The 24,382-nt window shown below is 42.3% G+C and overlaps 1 protein-coding gene across 10 annotated transcripts in view; it reads left to right on the forward strand.

Annotated features, from left to right (window-relative positions):
- The window catches only part of LOC110489412 (receptor-type tyrosine-protein phosphatase U), a 288,775-nt gene that overhangs the window by 84,454 nt on the left and 179,939 nt on the right, over positions 1-24,382 (forward strand). For all 10 annotated transcript variants that reach the window (XM_036970736.1, XM_036970735.1, XM_036970740.1 and 7 more), the window contains exon 2: positions 14,618-14,746. In XM_036970736.1, the coding sequence (XP_036826631.1) occupies positions 14,618-14,746 (129 nt within the window). The remainder of the gene's footprint in view (positions 1-14,617; positions 14,747-24,382) is intronic.

Here is a 24,382-nt window from a genome sequence, read left to right on the forward strand (position 1 = left end):
GCCTTCCCTTTCTCCATTTATACCTTTTCTTTCTCTGTGTGGGTAGTTGACCTGACACCCTTTTTTGTCTGTGATGGCAAACACATTTAACTTAACAAATGGGAAAAAATGTTGATATAACCGCAAAAGCTTTTTGAACCAAATGTGACAATTGTCCAATGGTGTGACGGTCCCAGGTAAGATTGAGGAACTTTGAACTTAATGAATGAATAAAAAAACGAAGAATATTCCTTTCACCTACTCTTTTAGTTATAACACAGAAGTTTATTTAAAAAAAAAACAATATTCCTGAAGTCTATTCATGATATTTCCAAATAGTTCTGGTTGATTGCATTTTGTCCCTAAAAGCAATGTCCACTTGGTGTGACACAATCTTGCGATTAAACAACGAGCCAGCATTAGGGCATCAAATCAAATTTTATTTGTCACATGCTTTGTAAACAACAGGTATAGACTAACAGTGAAATACTTACTTATGGGCCCTTCCTAACAATGCCGTGAGGAAAAAATACAAAAATAATAACACGAGGAACGATTACTTGGCTAGTACCGAGTCGATGTTCAGGGGTATGAGGTATATATGTACATATAGGTAAGGATGAAGCGACTATGCAACAGGATAGATAATACATCAAATCAAACTTTATTTGTCACGTGCGCCAAATACAACAAGTGTAGACTTGACCGTGAAATGCTTCCTTAAAAAACCAACAGTGCAGTTCAAGAAGAAAATATTTATCAAAGTAGACTAAAATAAAATGAAACACAATAAGAATAACAATAACAAGGCTATATACAGGGGGCACCGGTGCCGAGTCAGTGTGCGGGGGCACAGGCCGGTTGAGACCATCTGTACATGTAGGTGGGGGCGAAGTGACTATGTTATATAGATCCTGGATGGCAGGAAGTTTGGCCCCAGTGATGTACTGGGCCATTTGCACTACCCTCTGTAGCATCTTACGGTCAGATGCCGAGCAGTTGCCATACCAGGCGGTGATGCAACCGGTCAGGATGCTCTCGATGGTGCAGCTGTAGAACCTTTTGAGGATCTGGGGACCCACGCCAAATATTTTCAGTCTCCTGAGGGGGAAAAGGTTTTGTTGTGCCCTCTTCATGACTGTCTAGACCATGATAGTTCGTTGGTGATGTGGACACCAAGGAACTCGAAACTCTCAACACGCTACACTACAGCCCTGTTGATGTTAATGGGGGCCTGTTCTGACCGGCTTTTCCTGTAGTCCACGATCAGCACCTTTGTCTTGCTCACATTGAGGGAGAGGTTGTTGTCTTTGCACCACACTGCCAGTTCTCTGACCACCTCCCTACAGGCCGTTTCATCGTTGTCGCTGTTGAGTCGTCAGCAAACTTAATGATGCTTTTGAAGTTGTGTTTGGCCATGCAGTCGTGGGTGAACAGGGAATACAGGAGGGGACTAAGTACACACCCATGAGGGGCCCCAGTGTTAAGGGTCAGCGTGGCCCACGCGTTGTTGCCTAGTCTTACCACCTGGGGATGGCCTGTTCGGAAGTCCAGGATCCAGTTGCAGAGGGAGGTGTTCAGTCCCAAAGTCCTTAGCTTAATGATGAGCTTAGTGGGCACTATGGTGTTGAATGCTGATCTGTAGTCAATGAACAGCATTCTCACATAGGTGTTCCTTTGTCCAGGTGAGAAAGGGCAGTGTGGAGTGCGATTGAGATTGCGTCATCTGTGCATCTGTTGGGGCGGTATGCGAATTGGAGTGGGTCTAGGGTGTCCAGGAGGATGCTGCTGATGTGAGCCATGACCAGCCTTTCAAAGCACTTCATGGCTACCGACGTGAGTGCCACGGGGCGGTAATCATTTAGGCAGGTTACCTTCGCTTCCTTGGGCACAGGGACTATGGTGGTCTGCTTGAAACATGTTGGTATTAAAGACTCGGTCAGGGAGAGGTTGAAAATGTCAGTGAAAATACTTGACAGTTGGTCTGCGCATGCTTTGAGTACACGTCCTGGTAATCCGTCTGGACCAGCGGCTTTGTGAATGTTGACCTGTTTAAAGGTTTTGTTCACATTGGCTACCGAGAGCGTTATCACACAGTCGTGCAGAACAGCTGGAGCTCTCGTGCATGCTTCAGTGTTGCTTTCCTCGAAGCGAGCATAAAAGGCATTTAGCTTGTCTGGTAGGCTCGCATCACTGGGAAGCTCACGTCTGGGTTTCCCTTTGTAGTCCATAATAGTTTTCAAGCCCTGCCACATCCGACAAGCGTCAGTCGGTGTAGTAGGATTCAATCTTAATCCGGTATTGACGCTTTGCTTGTTTGATAGTTCATCTGAGGGCATAGCGAGATTTCTTATAATTGTCCGGATTAGTCTCCCGCTCCTTGAAAGCAGCAGCTCTAGCCTTTAGCTCGATGCGGACGTTGCCTGTAATCCATGGCTTCTGGTTGGGATATGTACGTACAGTCACTGTGGGGACGACGTCATCGATGCACTTCTTGATGAAGCCGATGACTGAGGGGTTGTATTCCGCAATGCCATTGGATGAATCCCGGAACATATTCCAGTCTGTGCTAGCAAAACAGTCCTGTAGTGTAGCATCCTTGTCATCTGACCACTTCCGTATTGAGCGAGTCACTGGTACTTCCTGCTTTAGTTTTTGCTTGAAAGCAGGAATCAGGAGGATAGAAGTATGGTCAGATTTGCCAAATGGAGGGCGGGGGAAAGCTTTGTATGCATCTCTGTGTGTGGAGTGAAGGTGGTCTAGGATTTCTTCCCCCCTGGTTGCACATGTGACATGCTGGTAAACATTTGGTAAAACTGATTTAAGTTTGCCTGCATTAAAGTCCCTGGCCACTAGGAGCGCCATTTCTGGGTGAGCATTTTCTTCTTTGCTTATGGCCTTATGGAGTTGGTTGAGCGTGGTCTTAGTGACAGCTTCGTTTTGTGGTAGTAAGTAGACAGCTATGAATAATACATGTGAGAACGCTCTTGGTTGATTGTGTGGTGTACAGCTTATCATAAGGTACTCTACCTCAGGCGAGCAACACCTCGAGACTTCTTTAATATTAGACATCTGTTATTGACAAATAGACACACACCCCCACCCCTAGTCGTACCAGAGGTAGCATCTCTGTTCTGCCGGTGCATGGAAAATCCCACTGGCTCTATATTGTCTGTATCTTCGTTCAGCCGCGTCTCTGTGAAACATAAGATGTTACAGTTTTTTAATGTCCCATTGGTAGGATAATCTTAATCGTAGGACATCAATTTAATTTTCCAATGATTGCATGTTAGCAAGAAGAATGGAAGGCAGTGGGAATTTCCTCGCTCGCCTCCGGATTCTCAGATGGATGCCCATTCTTCTGCCCCTTTTCCGGCGTCTTTTCTTCAAGCTAAAGGCGTGAATCTGGGCCTGTTCCAGTGAAAGCAAGATAATCTTCTTGTCGAACTTGTTCAAGGAAAAAGTTTATTTCCAGTCCGTGGTGAGTAATCGCTTTTCTGATGTCCATAAATTATTTTCAGTCATAACGGACGGTAGCATTAACGTTATGTACACAATAAGTAAAAAAAAAAATAGGTTACGCAAAAAAATAACAAAATAGCACAATTGGTTGGGCGAATGTAAAACGTCAGCCATGTTCTTCTGCGCCATCTGTGACAATAAACAGTAATAGCAGCGTATGCGATGAGTCAAAGTAGTTTGTGCAAAAATGGTCAATGCAGATTGTTAAATAGTTAACCAAATGATACCCGGACAAACTATTTAGTGGGCTTATGGCTTGGGGGTAGAAGCTGTTCAGCGTCCTGTTGGTTCCAGACTTGCTGCATTGGCACCGTTTGCTATGAGGTAGTAGAGAGTGAGAACAGTCTATGACTTGGGTGGCTGGAGTGACCATTGCTATGGCCATCCTTTGACACCGCCTAGTATTGTGGTCCTGGATGGCAGTGAGCTCGGCCCCAATGATGCACTGGGCTGTACGCATGACCTTCTGTAGTGCCTTGCGGTCAGATGCCAAGCAGTTGCCATACCACATGGTGGTGCAGCCAGTCAAGATGCTCTCAATGGTGCAGCTGTATCACTTTTTGAGGATCTGAAGTCCCATGACGAATCCTTTCAGCCTCCATTGTGCTGGGGTGGGTTATCTTACAATGAGGAGGTGCAGAAGACATGGCTAGAGCAAATGGCCTAAACAGAATGTAAGCTTTATTAGAAATGGTCATGCAAATATTGAACTTCTCTGCCATCGCCATAAAAAGGGTCGGTTTCTTAGTCCTTTGGAGGTGACGCCTTTTGAATGTACAGTACCAGTCAAAGGTTTGGACACACCTACTCATTCCAGCGGTTTTCTTTATTTTTACTATTTTCTACATTGTAGAATAATAGTGAAGACATCAGAACTATGAAATAACACATATGGAATCATGTAGTAATCAAATAAGTGTTAAACAACTTAAAATATATGTTATATTTGAGGGGCTTCAAAGTAGCCACCCTTTGCCTTGATGACAGCTTTGCATAGTCTTGGCGTTCTCTCAGCCAGCTTCATGAGGTAGTCACCTGGAATGCACTTCAATTAACAGATGTGCCTTGTTAAATGTTCATTTGTGGAATTTAGTTTCTTCTTAATGAATTTGAGCCAGTGAGTTGTGTTGTGACAAGGTAGCAGTGGCATACAGAAGATAGCCCTATTTGGTAAAAGACCAAGTCCATATTATGGCAAGAACAGCTCAAATAAGCAAAGAGAAATGACAGTCCATCACTACTTTAAGACATGAAGTTCAGTCAATGCGGAAAATGTCAAGAGCTTTTAAAGTTTCTTCAAGTGCAGTTGCAAAAACCATCAAGCGATATGATGAAACTGGCTCTCATAAGGAGGGAAGACCCAGATTTATCCTCTGCTGCAGAGGATGAGTTAATTAGAGTTACCAGCCAGAGGAGACTGCATAAATCTGGCCTCCATAGTCAAATTGCTGCAAAGAAACTAAAGGACACCAATAAGTAGAAGATACTTTTTTGGGCCAAGAAACACGAGCAATGGACATTAGACCAGTGGAAATCTGTCCTTTGGTCTGATGAGTCCAAATTTGAGAGTTTTGGTTCCAACCTTTGTGTCTTTGTGAGACGCAGAGTAGGTGAATGGATTATCTCCGCATGTGTGGTTCCCACCATGAAGCATGGAGGAGGAGGTGTGATGGTGTGGGAGTGCTTTGCTGGTGACCCTGTCAGTGATTTATTTAGAATTCAAGGCACACTTAACCAGCATGGCTACCACAGCATTCCACAGCAATACGCTATCCCATCTTGTTTGCGCTTAGTGGGACTATCATTTGTTGTTCAACAGGACAATGACCCAACACACCTCCAGGCTGTGTAAGGGCCATTTGACCAAGAAGGAGAGTGATGGAGTGTTGCATCAGATGACCTGCCCTCAACAATCACCCGACCTCAACCCAATTGAGATGGTTTGGGATGAGTTGTACCGCGGAGTGAATGAAAAGCAGCCAACAAGTGCTCAGCATATGTGGGAACTCCTTCAAGACTGTTGGAAAAGCATTCCAGGTGAAGCTGGTTGAAATAATGCCAAGATTGTGCAAAGCTTTCAAGGCAATGGGTGGCTACTTTGAAGAATCTAAAATCTAAAATATAATTTTGGTTCCATGTTTCCATGTGTTATTTCATAGTGTTGATGTCTTCACTATTATTCAATGTCGAAAATAATAAAAATAAATCCTGAGTAGGTATGTCCAAACTTTTTTGTTGATTGTTGAAATAAATAAAAACAATGTAAACATGTTGTTGAAATCATATGTACTGTTAACAGTAAGGACCAACATTGACCATACAAGCTGAGATGTCCAACAGTGTGACAGCGTTTTCCCCTTGGTGTGACATGAAGACGGTGGTTTCTCACTCTCGTCATGTGAACATTGTTCCTGCAACCTCTGGGTCTGCCTCTGCCCACTGGGAAGGCTCTAGTTATTTTACCTGACTCTAGTGATGGTGCAGGCAGATATTGGGGGCTGGCTGTGGTGCACCCATTCCTGGTTCTCACTCCCTGCATTAGACCATCCATCCCCTTTGTCCCTCCTACCATTTTCACTCCTCCTGACCGATTGACATACGTGATTGGAGGACCCCACATCAGCTGTGCCTCTTTTGGAGACTGTTTCTGCAATATTCTTGTCCTAACAATTAAGTAATGCAGTCCAAATACACAAGGCCTGTACAGTGAAACTGCAAATGGCTCATTAGATCAGTTATGGTTCCTTTGATCACTCCAACGTTACTTGGATAACTATGACAATTCTAGATCTAAGATATGCCAACTAGTGCTGAACTTCGGGGACACGCACATTTACCAGACCCAAAGCCCATACGGGGTGCTCTTGGGTGACCCTTCGTGGTAGAAGTGGCGTCTTATTCGAATGTCTGCATTATCGACTTTCGATGGTAGTTTCTGTGCCGACCATGGTGACCACGTGTAATGGAGAATCAGGGTTTGATTCTGGAGAGGGAGCCTGAGAAACGGCTACCACATCCAAGGAAGGCATCATTCACGTATATTATTCACTCCTGATTCATTGAGGTAGTGATTAAAAATATAACAATACAGGTCCCTTTTGAATCCCTGTAATTGGAATAAGTACACTTCAAATCCTTTAATACGGATCCATTACGGATGTTTAGAACTGATGTTTAGAATCATTTTTACAGTGGTCAGAAACTTCTGAAGGTGTCATTAATTATGTTCTGCATAATGTGTGTTGTCCATCGGTGTGACCTAATATCCTATGGGGTGATGACAATAAATGAAATGAAAAATGTGTCTTGAACAAAAACATAGAAAATCTGTCAACACTTGAAAATCGGGGTCTAGCCCCAACATCTTGGGGGTCTAGCCCCAACATCTTCACAGAGCATGAAGAATTATAATGGGCTCGAAAAATGGGCTAATATTGCACAATCCAGGTGTGTAAAGCTCTTGGAGATTTACCCAAGAAGACTAACAGCTGTAATCGCTGCCAATGGGGTTTCTAACATGTATTGACTTACATAACGGCTGTATTTGAGGTATTTCATTTATAATTTTCTAAAAAAATATTGAACAAAAAAGTTACACTTTGACATTACATAGTATTTTGTGTTCATTGTTGACAAAAAGTTACAATTAAAGGGGTATGGATACTTTTGCAAGGGACTGTATCTCTCTCTGTGGGCTTTTATCCAACTGTCAAAGAGACAGAATGCTCCACTAGAGAATTACAGTCTCCACACACACACACACACACACACACACACACACACACACACACACACACACACACACACACACACACACACACACACACAGCCCAGTACATGACTTTGATCCCTTTCAAAGACTACTAATGGCTGGAGTTAAACTCAAAGCCTCCCAGTATAAGATATTAGCCCAGTCAATGGCCCGAGCATCTTTTTAAATGGCTTACAAACACAGCCCATTTTATCCCCTCTACTCAAAACTTCCTGGTTTGATGTGGATTCAACTTCAGAGGCTTTCTCTCTTTAAAACATTTTTTTCAAGAGTTATTTTAACAGGATTATAAACTGTTGGCAGGAAACTGTGTGTTTGTGGGTGGGGGGGCTTCTGGATTTAGTGTTTTATATAATAGAAGAAATAGTAAGGAAGCTATAGTAGGTGAAACAGTATTACAGGAGGAGGACAGCTAGGATCTGGCTAGCATATAATACAAAAAAGCCCTATTTGGCATGGCAGGGCCTTTTCCTTCGGTGTAAAATATAGCCCCAACATTGTGTCATTTAATGTATTCTATCTGTATGTCTACAACACCACAAGTTGTTCTGGAGCCTGGTGTGTGTGTGTGTGTGTGTGTGTGTGCATGCGTGTGGCGGTGTGCCATCTCAGCAATTAAAAGCAATTAGCTAAAGACTAACAGCTGCTACATGGAAAGAGAATGGCACTTTGGTTCCTGTGTTGTCTCTGGACAGTTTAAACGTCAGAAAGTGCTCTGCGTCTGTTTTTGTTGTTCTTAGTAAACACACATTTATCATTTATTCGTTCTTACAAGCCTTTCCACCGTCAATTTTTTTCGGAAATGACATTTTCTAATTTTGTTCAGGTGAATGATTAACAACTCCTCTCCCCTATTTGACCTAGGTAGTTTGTGTGTATGCATTGATATGTAGGCTACGTTTGCCTTTAAAAAAAATGTATGTAGTTCTGTCCTTGATATGTTCTTGTCTATTGATGTTCTGTATTTTGTCATGTTTTGTCTGGACCCCAGGAGGAGTAGCTGCTGCTTTTGTAACAGCTAATGGGGATCCTAATAAAATACCAAATTGAATTACGGGCGTACATGCACGCAGGCACACACACCCGCATGCACGCACACACACCCTAGATACACACAAATGTATGCACATTACTTTTAGAATGACATGGGCTAGGCCTCCCCTTGCCTGAGAAGCTCATTTGGGCACTGAGAGGTGTGTGTGCGTGTGTGTGAAGTAGAGGAGCAATGGAAGGATGAATCTTAATGAGGGAAATCAGTGGAACGTATCTGATGATGGTGACATTTACTTCCTGAAACTAAGTGAGGATAAACTTCGTATAAGGCTAAGCCCTTCCTCCTCTTCATCTCAAATTCTCCTCTCCCACTGGGGGAAAAGGGTCCACATCAGGGGATATCTTCACATGACACGTTTTTGATATTCTAGAGAACACAGACCTTTTCCAATGGATATCCTGACAAATTCTGAATCCAGATGTCTTTTAGACATATATGATATTGGGATTACTCCGAATATCACACATGGACTTTTCCTATGGCCGGATATGAACTCATTCAATATCCTGAGATACTGTATGTGACATCCTATTTTCTCTCTTCATGTTGACAATTACTGACTGTATCCGTGTTTTCTCAGCAAATTCAAGATATGAAGCTATATTGATTCCAGATATGCTTTTCTTGGCTGATGTTCTTATCAGGGGCGGCAGGGTAGCCTAGTGGTTAGAGTGTTGGACTAGTAACCGGAAGGTTGTGAGTTCAAACCCCCGAGCTGACAAGGTACAAATCTGTCGTTCTGCCCCTGAACAGGCAGTTAACCCACTGTTCCCAGGCCGTCATTGAAAATAAGAATTTGTTCTTAACTGACTTGCCTGGTTAAATAAAGGTAAAAATAAAAAAATAAAAAAATCCAGACCTTGATATGCTTTTTGATATGCTGAAAACAAGGACGATTTCTGATGCATTTATGAGTTTTTAGCACATGCACAATAATTTGATAAATATGAAATCCATATTTTTATTTAATGTACAGTTTATTTTGAGGATTCCCTCCAGATATCATACATTGTATGGACAGATATTTACTCATTAGATATCCTTGAGATATGTGGACATCTTGAGGCCTATGTGGACATCTTATTTTCTGTCTTTTTCTTTTTACCATACACATGCTCTTGACTGAGGTCCATATTAGGATCTTGATATGCATTTTGATATAATAAATAAGGAACATTTCAGATGCTTATTTAAGTTTTGAGGAGATCATCATTTGACAAATATTAAATCCATGTCATTCGTTCAGACAGTATTTATAATTTTTGTATTCCCTCTGGATAAAGGTGCACACAAACCCCAAGCTAAAAGCACTGGTAGCCTAGCAACAATAATCACGTATTTTGTGCTGTGGTGTTCCAACTGGCATTATTGAATTTTGGCGCCACAAATCAAATTACTGTGTAAGTTAAACGCTGTGTGCTCGAATTGACAGCCAGAAAAACAAAGAAGTGAGAAGTTGTTAAGAAAATACCTCGAAGAAGTTAATGCTAATTTGAAATGTTTTATTTATCTTAGTAACTGGAATTAAGAATGTTGGTTAATTTCGCCAGCAGCCAGTAGGGCTAGCTAGCTAATGTAAACTCACGTAAACTCGTACATCGCCTTGGTCCGTACAATTGCCCTTATTTTAGCGCCCCAAAACGTAATACTTCCAGATCAACTGTAATGTCAATACCATTGTAAAGCACAATTTCTCCCCTTTCCAACATAATCAATTACATGACCTAAACGCTGCCCGTTTCTGCATAATTCATGCAGGCAATGAGCCCCGTCGGATCATTTTAAAAATGGCTGGTGGGGAAATGAAACTAATGCTTGATAGTGAGACGGAGAGATGTTGTGTGGGAATGATGTAACAGAGGGTCAGTTATTTTCAACTTTTCTCCAGTACTATACAGCCATTACCATGTCGATCAACGCTTGAATAGAAACCTAGTTCACACCTCCGATTTTGATGTCAACACAGTCGCTACAGTCACATTAGTTTTCTTTGAAGCCTCGTTTGAATGTTGCGGTTGCGCACATTTGTACGGAATGGGGTGAGTGTACATTAGCTAGATTTATGCGGAGTAGATCACAGACCAACACTACCACCACGATGGGTCTGGAGTGCAAGAGGCCGCTGCTGACAACCCAATCTGCAACCATCGTCCAACAAACATGGCAAGCAGGGGTATTGCAGTGGTGCATCTTTTATTTTCTGTTAAATAAATAAAAATCATTTTTAGCAAAGATTGGCTTACGTTTGCATCTTTACAGAAAACGTGTTGTGATTGGAGCTCTGGATTTGCTATGCTGCATTTTTTAAAACAGAAATAGCAGATGTGCTTTGGAAATAGCAACCTTGATTAAATATTACGATGTTTGCCCTTCCAAATCTTGTGCCTACCACTGAATATAGTGCAAATGTATGCTCAGATATATCACCTTCATGTGAAGAAGCACAATGATTTTCAGCACCTGAATAGGTCAAATTATTTGGGTGCTGGACATTTTATGAGTAGGCTTTAGCCCATTTTTGATCAGACATACGAGGATGAGTACATATCGTCTAAGGTTAGCTTTAGAATTTAGTTTTTTATACGGATACTTAAATGAACAGGTAATGACTACAGATATGATACTTTTCAGAAAATATTTGGATTCTTTCATGCCTAAGTATAAAGGCTTAGATATGTCAGCATGTTGATACTTATCCTTTCCAGCGTTAGAATATTCTAGGTGCACGAGCATCAGGTGTGTGTCTTATATGGACTCATGGTAGGAGAGAGATTTCTGAGGTCCGGATTGGATGCATACTGTATAGAAACTGTTCCATTACGGATAATATTTTAGCTCTGTATATGAAATTAAGGACATGTGTATCTGGAGCATGTTTGTTCATTTTATCTAAGAAAATATCAGATATCTGGAAACATGTACAGTGCATTTGGAAAGTATTCAGACCAAATGTCTTATATTTGAGATTCTTCAAAGTAGCCACCCTTTGCCTTGATGACAGCTTTGCGCAGTCTTGGCATTCTCTCAAACAGCTTTATGAGGTTGTCACCTGGAATGCATTTCAATTAATAGCAGATGTGCTTTGGAAATACTCTCAAACAGCTTTATGAGGTTGTCACCTGGAATGCATTTCAATTAACAGGTGTGCCATGTTAAAAGTTCATTTGTAGAATTTCTTTCTTCCTTAATGTGTTTGTGGTATAGGTGGTATACAGAAGAAAGCCCTATATGGTAAAAGACCAAGACCATATTATGGCAAGAACAGCTCAAATAAGCAAAGAGAAATGACAGCCCACCATTACTTTAAGACATGAAGGTCTGTCAGTAAGAGACATTTCAAGAACTGAAAGTTTCTTGAAGCACAGTAGCAAAAACCATCAAGCGCCATGATGAAACTGGCTCTCATGAGGACCGCCACAGGAAAGGAAGACCCAGAGTTACCTCTGCTGCAGAGGATATGTTCATTAGAGTTACCAGCCTCAGATATTGCAGCCCAAATAAATGCTTCACAGAGTTCAAGTAACAGACACATCTCAACATCAACTGTTCAGAGGAGACTGCGTGAATCAGGCCATCATGGTCGAAAATCCTGAAACGAAACCACTACTAAAGGACATCAATAATAATAAGAAGAAACTTGCTTGGGCCAAGAAATACGAGCATGGACATTAGACCAGTGGAAATCTGACCTTTTGTTCCAACCCCTGTGTTTTTGTGAGATACAGAGTAGGTGAACGGATGATCTCCGCATGTGTGGTTCCCACCATGAAGCATGGAGGAGGAGGTGTGATGATGTGGGGTGCTTTGCTGGTGACACTATCTGTGATTTATTTAGAATTCAAGGCACACATAACCAGCCTGGCTACCACAGCATTCTACAGTGATACGCCATCCCATCTGGTTTGGGCTTACTGGGACTATCATTTGTTTTTCTACAGGACAATGACCCAAGACACACCTCCAAGAAGGAGAGTGATGTATCAGATGACCTGATTCTATATGTGTTAGTTCATAGTTTTGATGTCTTCGCTATTATTCTACAATGTAGAAAATAGTAAAATAAAGAAAAACCCTTGAATGAGTTGGTGTGTCAACTTTTGGCTGGTACTGTATGTAAATAGGGTATTTCTGTATTTTACTTTTAATACATTTGTAATAATGTCTAAAAACCTATTTTCACTTTGTCATTATGGAGTATTGTATATAGATTTATGAGGATAAAATATTTGTCATCCATTTTAGAATAAGGCTGTATTGAAGGGGTCTGAATTGAAGGGGTCTGACTACTTTCCAAATGCATAAAGATATCCCCTGATAATGGCCCTTTTCACCCAGTGTCCTCTCTTCTCTCCTCTACTCAGTGGATAGCTTACACAACAACCAGCCCTCAGACACAAATACGCAATTTAATCTGTGATCTGCTTACACACCCGGAAACACACAGCTCGCTTCAGGAGGTGAAGGGAAGAGGAGATGAGAAGATCGGACTATGGGAGAAGGGGATGAGGAAGAAGGGGGGTTGATGCTACTTAGTCAGCAGGAAGGAAAAGTGGAAAGTAGTCCGCAAATTAGCTGACACGTCTAGCCCTGAAGAAAATAAGAAAAAGAGAAAGTGTCTTGGTGGTTTATTGCAAAGGGAATGCCTTCTGCATGCTGTTTCAAACAGGAGAAAAGTTAGTCTACATTAAGAAAGAAAACAGATGGATTTCCCAAACAAATCACAAAAGAGAACAGCAGGCGACGGGCGTGTGTGTGTGTGTGTGTGTTTGTTTTCCGACCGACCAGGTGTGATACTTTTAAGCAGGGCCTGGCATGGAGTCAGTGACTCTTTAACACAAGTCCTCTTCAGTGCTCTACTCCTGCTAAGGCTTAATATGATCACTTAGCCCAGAGGGTCCTGGGATATACACTAAACTGTGGACTGTTGGAGTTAAAGTAAAGGCCGTTTGGCCTGCCTACCACACTAGGGCTATTTGAGTTAATGGAGAGCCGTGTGTGTGTGTGTGTGTGTGTGTGTGTGTGTGTGTGTGTGTGTGTGTGCAACAGGGGACTGTGCCTGTGGAAATAAACTGGACTTTATGTGAAGTGAATATGCATTTCTTCTGCTTGCCCACCCACCACCAGGGGTCCACTCCTGCTACTCTCACTTGTCCAGTCAAACTCAATCCAAGGGCCAAAACTGTGGCTCTCCACTGGTACCATAGCAACCTGAGTAGTACTACTTTAGTCTATTCACCTTATCAACAAACTTCCCTGTGTACAGTGTATCATGTTATGTTATGTATGGTCCATTTTGACATAGGAGATATGCAGCATTTAGCGATTGTCTTTCATTTAGGACCATCTTGTTCTGGGTTTTTGTGCAGCTGCTGGCTTTAAAGCCTGTGATTGGTGTGATGAGAGCTGAGAGACGGTACTATGAACTGGGACGATGAGCTTGACAGGGTGGTAAAGGTCACCTTGACTCCCTGTCTGGTTGAGAGCCCCCACCCCCTCCTCGCCATCCCCATCAGATGTGATAGTGCCACTACCTCCCTACCCTGGCACCACCACCCCCACCTGTCATCCCAGCCCTATCTCGGTGACCTGTAGCTGGCCTGCTATTTTCACACCAAAGGGCTAATGGGGCAAAATGACCATGGCTCTGTCTCAATGGAACACTATTTCCTATATAGTGCCTTATGGGCCCTGGTCAAAAGTAGTGCACTATATACTGTAGGGAATAGGGTGCCATTTGGGATGCCGCCCATAGATTCCCCAGGGGGAAATGGACAGAAGGACCGGAGAGGTATACTCAGCCAGACCCTGTCGCCATGCTGCAATGCCACCTAGATTACAACTATTAAATGTTATTTGGACAGAAAATAAAGCTTTTAGTGGCGAGTGTAAAGTTTTTTTTAATGTAGGCATTTATAGTCTGCCTGTGATGATGTATGAGTTTGGTCCTGAGTGCCCATAGTTGCAGTGCTGAGGCTGTTGTCCCTCTAATAGAGCTCATTATTTATTCTAAGTCTTTGAGAGTAATTTTCTCTTGCGCTTCCCAAAGAACAAAGGAAAGATATGAGGTATGGATTTTCTTTGTCATTTCATTGATGCCTTAAAAAAAAGTGGTTCTCAAACAAAAACAGACAAACTCAGAAATATATATTTTTTATATATTTATGCATGTTCTTTTTGCTTGAAGAGCAGGGGAATAGACCCACAAAGCCTGTTTGAGTTGTAAGTTGGTTTATTTATTCAGTATTGATGCCTTCTAACCACCATTTCCCCTCTCTTTCTTACCCGTACAGCTGGCTGTACCTTTGACGAAGACTCTGACCCTGGACTGTGTGAGTACAAGCAGGGACAGGAGGACGACTTTGACTGGCAGCTGATGAGGACATACAACTGGCCACACAGCACCCCAGACCTGCTACGAGGTACATCTCAACACGGTTCCAATGTGGTTTATAACCCTAGGTCTTCATCTTCATCTAATGAACATCATTTCTGATGTACATTTCAGCAAAGGGTCCCAAAAACTCTATCCCATTGTCCAAATGCACACTTCACAGAACTTTGGAATTGAGCCTAAGTTAGTATGCTAGCTAGGTTTTGAAACCACAGGAGGTTGGTGGAACGTTGATTGGGGAGGATGGGCTCATAGTAATGGCTGGAATGGATGAAATGGTTTTCATGTGTTTGATACCATTCCATTCACTCCATTCCAATCAATATAATGAGCCGTCCTCCCCTCAGCAGCCTGCTGTGTATGAAACAGAAGGGGAGTAAAACAGGCCCAGCATTTCCATTAGCTCAGAGTCTGTTTCCATCATCCCCATACCGCCAGGTGGTCTCTCTGCATGTGCTCTATCACTGTTTTTCTAGGTAGGTAAGTTAGTCATGCTCCAGCAGGGGGCCAAGCCTCGTTGCACCCCCCCACCCCCCCACACCACACACACCACACACACACAGACACACTTTATTATCTTGTGGAGATCAAGCAATTGATTCCCGTTCAAAATCCTATTTTCCCTAACCCTAATTGTAACCCTAAATCTAACCCCTAACCCTAAAACACCCTTTTTCCAAACACACACACTCTGGGAACCCAAGCCTTATTCCGTGCCCATATTTGCTGCACACACGCATACAACCTGCATGTTTATTTAAAGCTTCCTACCACCATTGAGGGAAATGGTGTGTGAGCTTCTCCAAGCCTCAGAGAAACTGTCCATGTGCGGGCGGCGCATGTAATGACGGGATATTCACTAGCACAGGTGAACTGTGACTGCTATTCATGTGTGTGTGTGTGTGTGTGTGTGTGTGTGTGTGTGTGTGTGTGTGTGTGCGCATGCGTGTGCAGGAAAAGGGCCCTGCAGAGCATCCGGATTCTGCATAATGCATCTGCTGTGTTATCAAACACTTGTTCCGCTGTTCTGGGCACACACACACACATCTCTCCGCTTCCCTGGGATTGGCTGATTGGCCATGGGTCACTGCTGATTGGGTCACACTGCTGATTACACTTCCTGGTGTTCCTCAGGGGCCAGTAGCAGAAACCTTTTTAGCTTCCTTTTCCCCCCTAATTTTTTATCTTTCATCTGTTAGAGGTCTTCAGATGGGACATGTGGGATTGAAGTGGAGTGTGTGCTTGTGTGTCTTTAAAACGTTGAAGTGGACTGCTTCAGTCATGTCTTTATTCATCATCACAGACACTCCCTCTCAGGGATGAGGAATAAAGACTATATGAAATGCACTACTCTGTTGAAGGTTTTCCATGCTAAGTACCCATTGTTTGGACTACTTGAGGCAGTAGCTTACAAACCCACAGCACACAGGCTAAAATCACTTCATAAACAGACAACCTTTTAGACAATTATTCAAGCTGCTTTGTGAGAGTGAATTTATTTATACATTTTCTGTGTGTAACAGTTGGCATCCATTTCAATGTCAACTTGAACTTGACAATCAATGCACATCACTCAAAAATCCATGTACGTCATCCATTATAGCCATTTCCTAGCGTTACTCACTAGCCCATTAAATTATCAAGTGATGTTTTCTCCGTGAGAAAAGTCAATCCCAATCCTGGTTGTTACAGTGCCTTGCGAAAGTATTCGGCCCCCTTGAACTTTGCGACCTTTTGCCACATTTCAGGCTTCAAACATAAAGATATAAAACTGTATTTTTTTGTGAAGAATAAACAACAAGTGGGACACAATCATGAAGTGGAACGACATTTATTGGATATTTCAAACTTTTTTAACAAATCAAAAACTTAAAAATTGGGCGTGCAAAATTATTCAGCCCCTTTACTTTCAGTGCAGCAAACTCTCTCCAGAAGTTCAGTGAGGATCTCTGAATGATCCAATGTTGACCTAAATGACTAATGATGATAAATATAATCCACCTGTGTGTAATCAAGTCTTCGTATAAATGCACCTGCACTGTGATAGTCTCAGAGGTCCGTTAAAAGCGCAGAGAGCATCATGAAGAACAAGGAACACACCAGGCAGATCCGAGATACTGTTGTGAAGAAGTTTAAAGCCGGATTTGGATAAAAAAATATTTCCCAAGCTTTAAACATCCCAAGGAGCACTGTGCAAGTGATAATATTGAAATGGAAGGAGTATCAGACCACTGCAAATCTACCAAGACCTGGCCGTCCCTCTAAACTTTCAGCTCATACAAGGAGAAGACTGATCAGAGATGCAGCCAAGAGGCCCATGATCACTCTGGATGAACTGCAGAGATCTACAGCTGAGGTGGGAGACTCTGTCCATAGGACAACAATCAGTCGTATATTGCACAAATCTGGCCTTTATGGAAGAGTGGCAAGAAGAAAGCCATTTCTTAAAGATATCCATAAAAAGTGTTGTTTAAAGTTTGCCACAAGCCACCTGGGAGACACACCAAACATGTGGAAGAAGGTGCTCTGGTCAGATGAAACCAAAATTGAACTTTTTGGCAACAATGCAAAACGTTATGTTTGGCGTAAAAGCAACACAGCTGAACACACCATCCCCACTGTCAAACATGGTGGTGGCAGCATCATGGTTTGGGCCTGCTTTTCTTCAGCAGGGACAGGGAAGATGGTTAAAATTGATGGGAAGATGGATGGAGCCAAATACAGGACCATTCTGGAAGAAAACCTGATGAAGTCTGCAAAAGACCTGAGACTGGGACGGAGATTTGTCTTCCAACAAGACAATAATCCAAAACATAAAGCAAAATCTACAATGGAATGGTTCAAAAATAAACATATCCAGGTGTTAGAATGGCCAAGTCAAAGTCCAGACCTGAATCCAATCGAGAATCTGTGGAAAGAACTGAAAACTGCTGTTCACAAATGCTCTCCATCCAACCTCACTGAGCTTGAGCTGTTTTGCAAGGAGGAATGGGAAAAAAATGTCAGTCTCTCGATGTGCAAAACTGATAGAGACATACCCCAAGCAACTTACAGCTGTAATCGCAGCAAAAGGTGGCGCTACAAAGTATTAACTTAAGGGAGCTGAATAATTTTGCACGCCCAATTTTTCAGTTTTTGATTTGTTAAAAAAGTTTGAAATATCCAATAAATGTCATTCCACTTCATGATTGTGTCCCACTTGTTGTTGATTCTTCAGAAAAAAATACAGTTTTATATCTTTATGTTTGAAGCCTGAAATGTGGCAAAAGGTCGCAAAGCTCAAGGGGGCCGAATACTTTCGCAAGGCACTGTATATTTCATGAAAATATCTTAGTGTTTCTCTTGAAACATACCAACATAAAACCAAGGGACCATGTTGATGCTTCATGCACCATTCCGCCGCATAAACAATCTATAGACTTACCCATTGGGTAAGCACGTCTCTAACCCAATCACTTTCTAAGGGTTCCTCCAGAGCCGCTAAAGAGACTCTTATTGAGACAACAGCTTAGTTTATCTATCGGACACCGCAGCAGATCAATAATATAGATCACAGACCCAGAGACCACCAGAATACCAATGGTGTGGAAACACTGGAGGGAGAGAGGAAGAGAGGGAGAGGGTAGCTGCGATTCCAGAGGTGGAGTATAGGGGACATTACAGTCCCCTCCATACCTCTCTTCAGAGGCATCATACCCTTTAAAACTGAGGATTTTTGCATAAATTGTTTGGATAAAAAATATATAACATAGAAACAGAATCAATGAATATTGAATTGGGCCACCAGGCGCGCCAACCCAGACCCTGTCTGGGCGCCAACCCAGACAGGAAGATCACATCAGTGACTCAACCCACTCAAGTGACGCACCCCTCCCAGGGACGGTATGAAAGAGCCTCAGTAAGCCAGTGACTCAGCCCCTGTAATAGGGTTAGATGCAGAGAATCCCAGTGGAAAGAGGGGAACTGGCCAGGCAGAGACAGCAAGGGCGGTTCGTTGCTCCAGAGCTTTTCCGTTCACCTTCCCACTCCTGGGCCAGGCTACACTCAATCATATGACCCACTGAAGAGATGAGTCTTCAGTAAAGACTTAAAGGTTGAGACCGAGTTTGCGTCTCTTACATGGGTAGGCAGACCATTTCATAAAAATGGAGCTCTATAGGAGAAAGCCCTGCCTCTAGCCGTTTGTTTAGAAATTCTAGGGACAATTAGGAGGCCTGCGTCTTGTGACCGTAGCGTACGTGTAGGTATGTGCGGCAGGACCAAATCAGAGAGATAGGTTGGAGCAAGCCCATGTAATGCTTTGTAGGTTAGCAGTAAAACCTTTAAATCAGCCCTTGCCTTGACAGGAAGCCAGTGTAGGGAGGCTAGCACTGGAGTAATATGATCACATTTTTTGGTTCTAGTCAGGATTCTAGCAGCCGTATTTAGCACTAACTGAAGTTTATTTAGTGCTTTATCCGGGTAGCCGGAAAGTAGAGCATTGCAGTAGTCTAACCTAGAAGTGACAAAAGCATGGATTAATTTTTCTGCATCATTTTTGGACAGAAAGTTTTTGATTTTTGCAATGTTACGTAGATGGAAAAAAAGCTGTCCTTGAAACAGTCTTGATTTGTTCTTCAAAAGAGAGATCAGGGTCCAGAGTAACGCCGAGGTCCTTCACAGTTTTATTTGAGACGACTGTACAACCATTAAGATTAATTGTCAGATTCAACAGAATATCTCTTTGTTTCTTGGGACCTAGAACAAGCATCTCTATTTTGTCTGAGTTTAAAAGTAGAAAGTTTGCAGCCATCCACTTCCTTATGTCTGAAACACATGCTTCTAGCAAGGGCAATTTTGGGGCTTCACCATGTTTCATTGAAATGTACAGCTGTGTGTCATCCACATAGCAGTGAAAGTTAACATTATGTTTTCGAATGACATCCCCAAGAGGTAAAATATATAGTGAAAACGGAACCTTGAGGAACCTTGAGGAACATCGAAATTTACAGTTGATTTGTCAGAGGACAAACCATTCACAGAGACAAACTGATATCTTTCCGACAGATAAGATCTAAACCAGGCCAGAACTTGTCCGTGAAGACCAATTTGGGTTTCCAATCTCTCCAAAAGAATGTGGTGATCGATGGTATCAAAAGCAGCACTAAGGTCTTGGAGCACGAGGACAGATGCAGGGCCTCGGTCTGATGCCATTAAAAGGTCATTTACCACCTTCACAAGTGCAGTCTCAGTACTATGATGGGGTCTAAAACCAGACTGAAGCATTTCGTATACATTGTTTGTCTTCAGGAAGGCAGTGAGTTGCTGCGCAACAGCCTTTTCTAAACATTTTGATAGGAATGGAAGATTCGATATAGGCCAATAGTTTTTTTAATATTTTCTGGGTCAAGGTTTGGCTTTTTCAAGAGAGGCTTTATTACTGCCACTTTTAGTGAGTTTGGTACACATCCGGTGGATAGAGAGTCGTTTATTATGTTCAACATAGGAGGGCCAAGCACAGGAAACAGCTCTTTCAGTAGTTTAGTTGGAATAGGGTCCAGTATGCAGCTTTAAGGTTTAGAGGCCATTATTATTTTCATCATTGTGTCAAGAGATATAGTACTAAAACACTTGAGCGTCTCTCTTGATCCTAGGTCCTGGCAGAGTTGTGCAGACTCAGGACAACTGAGCTTTGAAGGAATACGCAGATTTAAAGAGGAGTCCGTAATTTGCTTTCTAATAATCATGATCTTTTCCTCAAAGAAGTTCATGAATTTATCACTGCTGAAGTGAAAGCCATCCTCTCCTGGGGAATGCTGCTTTTTAGTTAGCTTTGCGACAGTATCAAAAAGGAATTTCAGATTGTTCTTATTTTCCTCAATTAAGGTAGAGAAATAGGATGATCGAGCAGCAGTAAGGGCTCTTTGGTACTGCACGGTGCTGTCTTTCCAAGCTAGTCGGAAGACTTCCAGTTTGGTGTGGCGCCATTTCCGTTCCAATTTTCTGGAAGCTTGCTTCAGAGCTCGGGTATTTTCTGTGTACCAGAGAGCTAGTTTCTTATGAGAAATGTTTTTAGTTTTTAGGGGTGCAACTGCATCTAGGGTATTGCGCAAGGTTAAATTGAGTTCCTCAGTTAGGTGGTTAACTGATTTTTGTCCTCTGGCGTCCTTGGGTAGACAGAGGGAATCTGGAAGGAGATCAAGGAATCTTTGTGTTGTCTGTGAATTTATAGCACGACTTTTGATGTTCCTTGGTTGGGGTCTGAGCAGATTATTTGTTGCAATTGCAAACATAATAAAATGGTGGTCCGATAGTCCAGGATTATGAGGAAAAACATTAAGATCCACAACATTTATTTCATGGGACAAAACTAGGTCCAGAGTATAACTGTGACAGTGAGTGGGTCCAGAGACATGTTGGACAAAACCCACTGAGTCGATGATGGCTTCGAAAGCCTTTTGGAGTGGGTCTGTGGACTTTTCCATGTGAATATTAAAGTCAACAAAGATTAGAATATTATCTGATATGACTACAAGGTCCGATAGGAATTCAGGGAACTCAATGAGGAACGCTGTATATGGCCCAGGAGGCCTGTAAACAGTAGCTATAAAAAGTGATTGAGTAGGCTGCATAGATTTCATGACTAGAATCTCAAAAGACGAAAACATAATTTTTTTTGTTGTAAATTTAAATTTGCTATCGTAAATGTTAGCAACACCTCCGCCTTTGCGGGATGCACAGGGGATATGGTCACTAGTTTAGTAAGGAGGTGAGGCCTCATTTAACATAGTAAATTCATCAGGCTTAAGCCATGTTTCAGTCAGGCCAATCACATCAAGATTATGATCAGTGATTAGTTCATTGACTATACTTGCCTTTGAAGTAAGGGATCTAACATTAAGTAGCCCTATTTTGAGATGTGAGGTATCATGATCTCTTTCAATAATGACAGGAATGGAGGAGGTCTTTATCCTAGTGAGATTGCTAAGGCGAACACCGCCATGTTTAGTTTTGCCCAACCTAGGTCGAGGCACAGACACGGTCTCAATGGGGATAGCTGAGCTGACTACACTGACTGTATTTGATAAGGTTTATGTAGGAAATGAAAGGAAACTGTCATGTTATCTTGGTATAGAAAAAGTATTGCATCATCGTGTGTGATTCAGGTCCGATACCTAACATGTGGACAGTGATAAGACGGACATTTTGTCCTCTGCCATGATATGTGGAGAGTGAGACCGGTGATGGTGGCAGTAAGCTACAGTGTCACAATAGGGTGAAGAGTTCTATTAGACTAAGCCGTGTATGTGTGTTTCTGCCAAGTGGCAGAAGTCACACTAGCCCTTGTCCAACATACACACTACTCAGCAACGTTCTGCGAGGGCCTAGCAAGGCTAGTGAGGATCTTTGTTTAGAACTTTCTGTCACGGTTGTCATAAACAGGAGACCAAGGCGCAGCGTGGTGAGAGTACATAACTCTTTAATGAAAGAGAGAACACTGAACAAAACTATACAAAACAACAAAACAAACCGTGACGCTATATGGCTCATGCAGAACAGGCAACTAAACATAGAATAACAACCCACAAAATACCCAAGGAATATGGCTGCCTAAATATGGTCCCCAATCAGAGACAACGATAAACAGCTGCCTCTGATTGAGAACCAATCTAGGCAACCATAGACAAATAAACACCTAGATTAGAGAAACCCCTAGACATACAAAAAACCCTAGACAATACAAAAACTAAACAAACCACCCATGTCACACCCTGACCTAACCAAAATAATAAAGAAAACAAAGACAACTAAGGTCAGTGCGTGACACTTTCCTCTCAAAGTTCAAACGAAAACGCGACACTCATCTCTTAGCAGGACTTCCAACGGCGAGCGCGGGGTGAAATCACCTGGGCCCTCTCTCCCCACCTCTATAGTAGCAGTTTGAAGGCAGGACATTCCCTGCACTTCACCGGCTTTGATGATCACTGACTCGAGAGTACAAAAACTAACTAGCTGTAGCAGAATGGCTCTTTGCATTTAAATGGCACATTACCAGAGTGCTCTTACTCCCTGTTCGAACATAACACGACTCCTTGCCTCATTTGCATCCCCGTGTTCTACAGCTATGTTGTCTTTGAAGTATAGGTGTAGTAAATGTGTGTCCCAAATGGCAACCTTTTCTCTGTATAGCGCACTACTTTTGACCAGAGCCCTATGGGTAGTGCGCAAAAAGGAAATAGGGTGCCATTATGGCACGTATCCTAAAACATCCCTGTTCAGAGGTTTTTCTATTGCATTTACGCTAAAGGCATCTCGTGTCCTGGTGTTGTTGTTGGACCTTTAATGATGAAATTACCAATCCTAACAAGGTCTTTTTTTTGTTCTATTAACAGGATTTAATTAGCAGCACTAGGATGTTAGGGAGAATTGTATGTTTTTTTGCTGCTTGAGAATATTTTATGGTTGGTGCCAATACTGGCTGAAGAGTAAAATCTTTTGAAATTAGGCTATTACTTGTTATTTCCATATTTTCCCCCTTGTATAGCATGTAGTGCCAAAAACAACTGGCAAAATATTGTGTAGTTAATGAATCACATCCTTTTTGTTTTCAGAGGAAGTGGGAGTCTTACTGGCCAGTTTGATCAGAATCTCTGGAGGAGAGGATATTTCACAGAAGACAGAGCTTTACTTGCTGCTTATCAGACTCTGTGGAGAGTCGAGGCTGGGCAAAGACATTTACCTTGTGTCTTTGGTCTGTGCATAACTAGTCTGCTTCAGTAAGTCCTAATTAAACTAGGACCAGAGCATGAACTGAAGAGGGGAAGAAATGGAAATGAAACAGATTTTTTAAAAAAAGAGGGAAGGGAGAGAGAAACGGAGGGGGATGTGTACAAAGAGACCAGAGGCCTAGACATAGTCCAAACACTTTGGGAGATTAGAGGTCGAGGGAGAGATGGACATGACCGGGGAGTCGAGACCTCTTTCTGTTAGAAAGTGAAGAGAAATTGTCAAGTGGAACTCAAAGGAAGGCTCAGTTCTTATCTGTCTAAAGCACATTGAATGATAGACACTGGAAACAAATAACTGAAATGGTCAGTGTCCATCGGGGGTAGGAGAAAATTAGAAAATAAATGGTAATTTCTTGTTAGCTAGCATTCTTTGAATGAAGTATCTTGTGATTTTTAAGGATTGTCCAAATGTAATTGCATTCTGCATAATTCAGTCTTGTCAACTGCAAGCATGAATGAAATAAGTCTAATCAAATCAAAAGAACAAAGCTAGTACCCTAAACTTTCACCTCTCCCAGCCTCTCTTGGATATCTAGGAATTGGACCTGAACCATGAACATTCTCAAGTGTTCCTTATTTGACAAGTTCAGAAGATACCTCTGTTTCATGCCTAATGAGCACAACCCTGAAATGGCCAAGGAACCAGGCCAATTCTCCCATTCCAAAAGGGGTACAAAGAATATGTTCTGTTCAATCACTTACCTGTGATTTCATGGCTAACGTCCTGGTCTCCTTCTGCAATCCTACGGAAGACACAGCATGGGTTGATTGGCTTACGTGGAGGACACTGCAGGAGTTGATTGACTTATTCTCCTGCTGAGCCGTAGCTCAGTGATTAGCAACAGCCTGACTCTGATTCTGCATTGCTTCTGAAGAACAGAACACACTCTCGCCAT

This window comes from Oncorhynchus mykiss, chromosome 32, assembly GCF_013265735.2.
Source record: "Oncorhynchus mykiss isolate Arlee chromosome 32, USDA_OmykA_1.1, whole genome shotgun sequence".
NCBI lineage: Eukaryota > Metazoa > Chordata > Actinopteri > Salmoniformes > Salmonidae > Oncorhynchus > Oncorhynchus mykiss.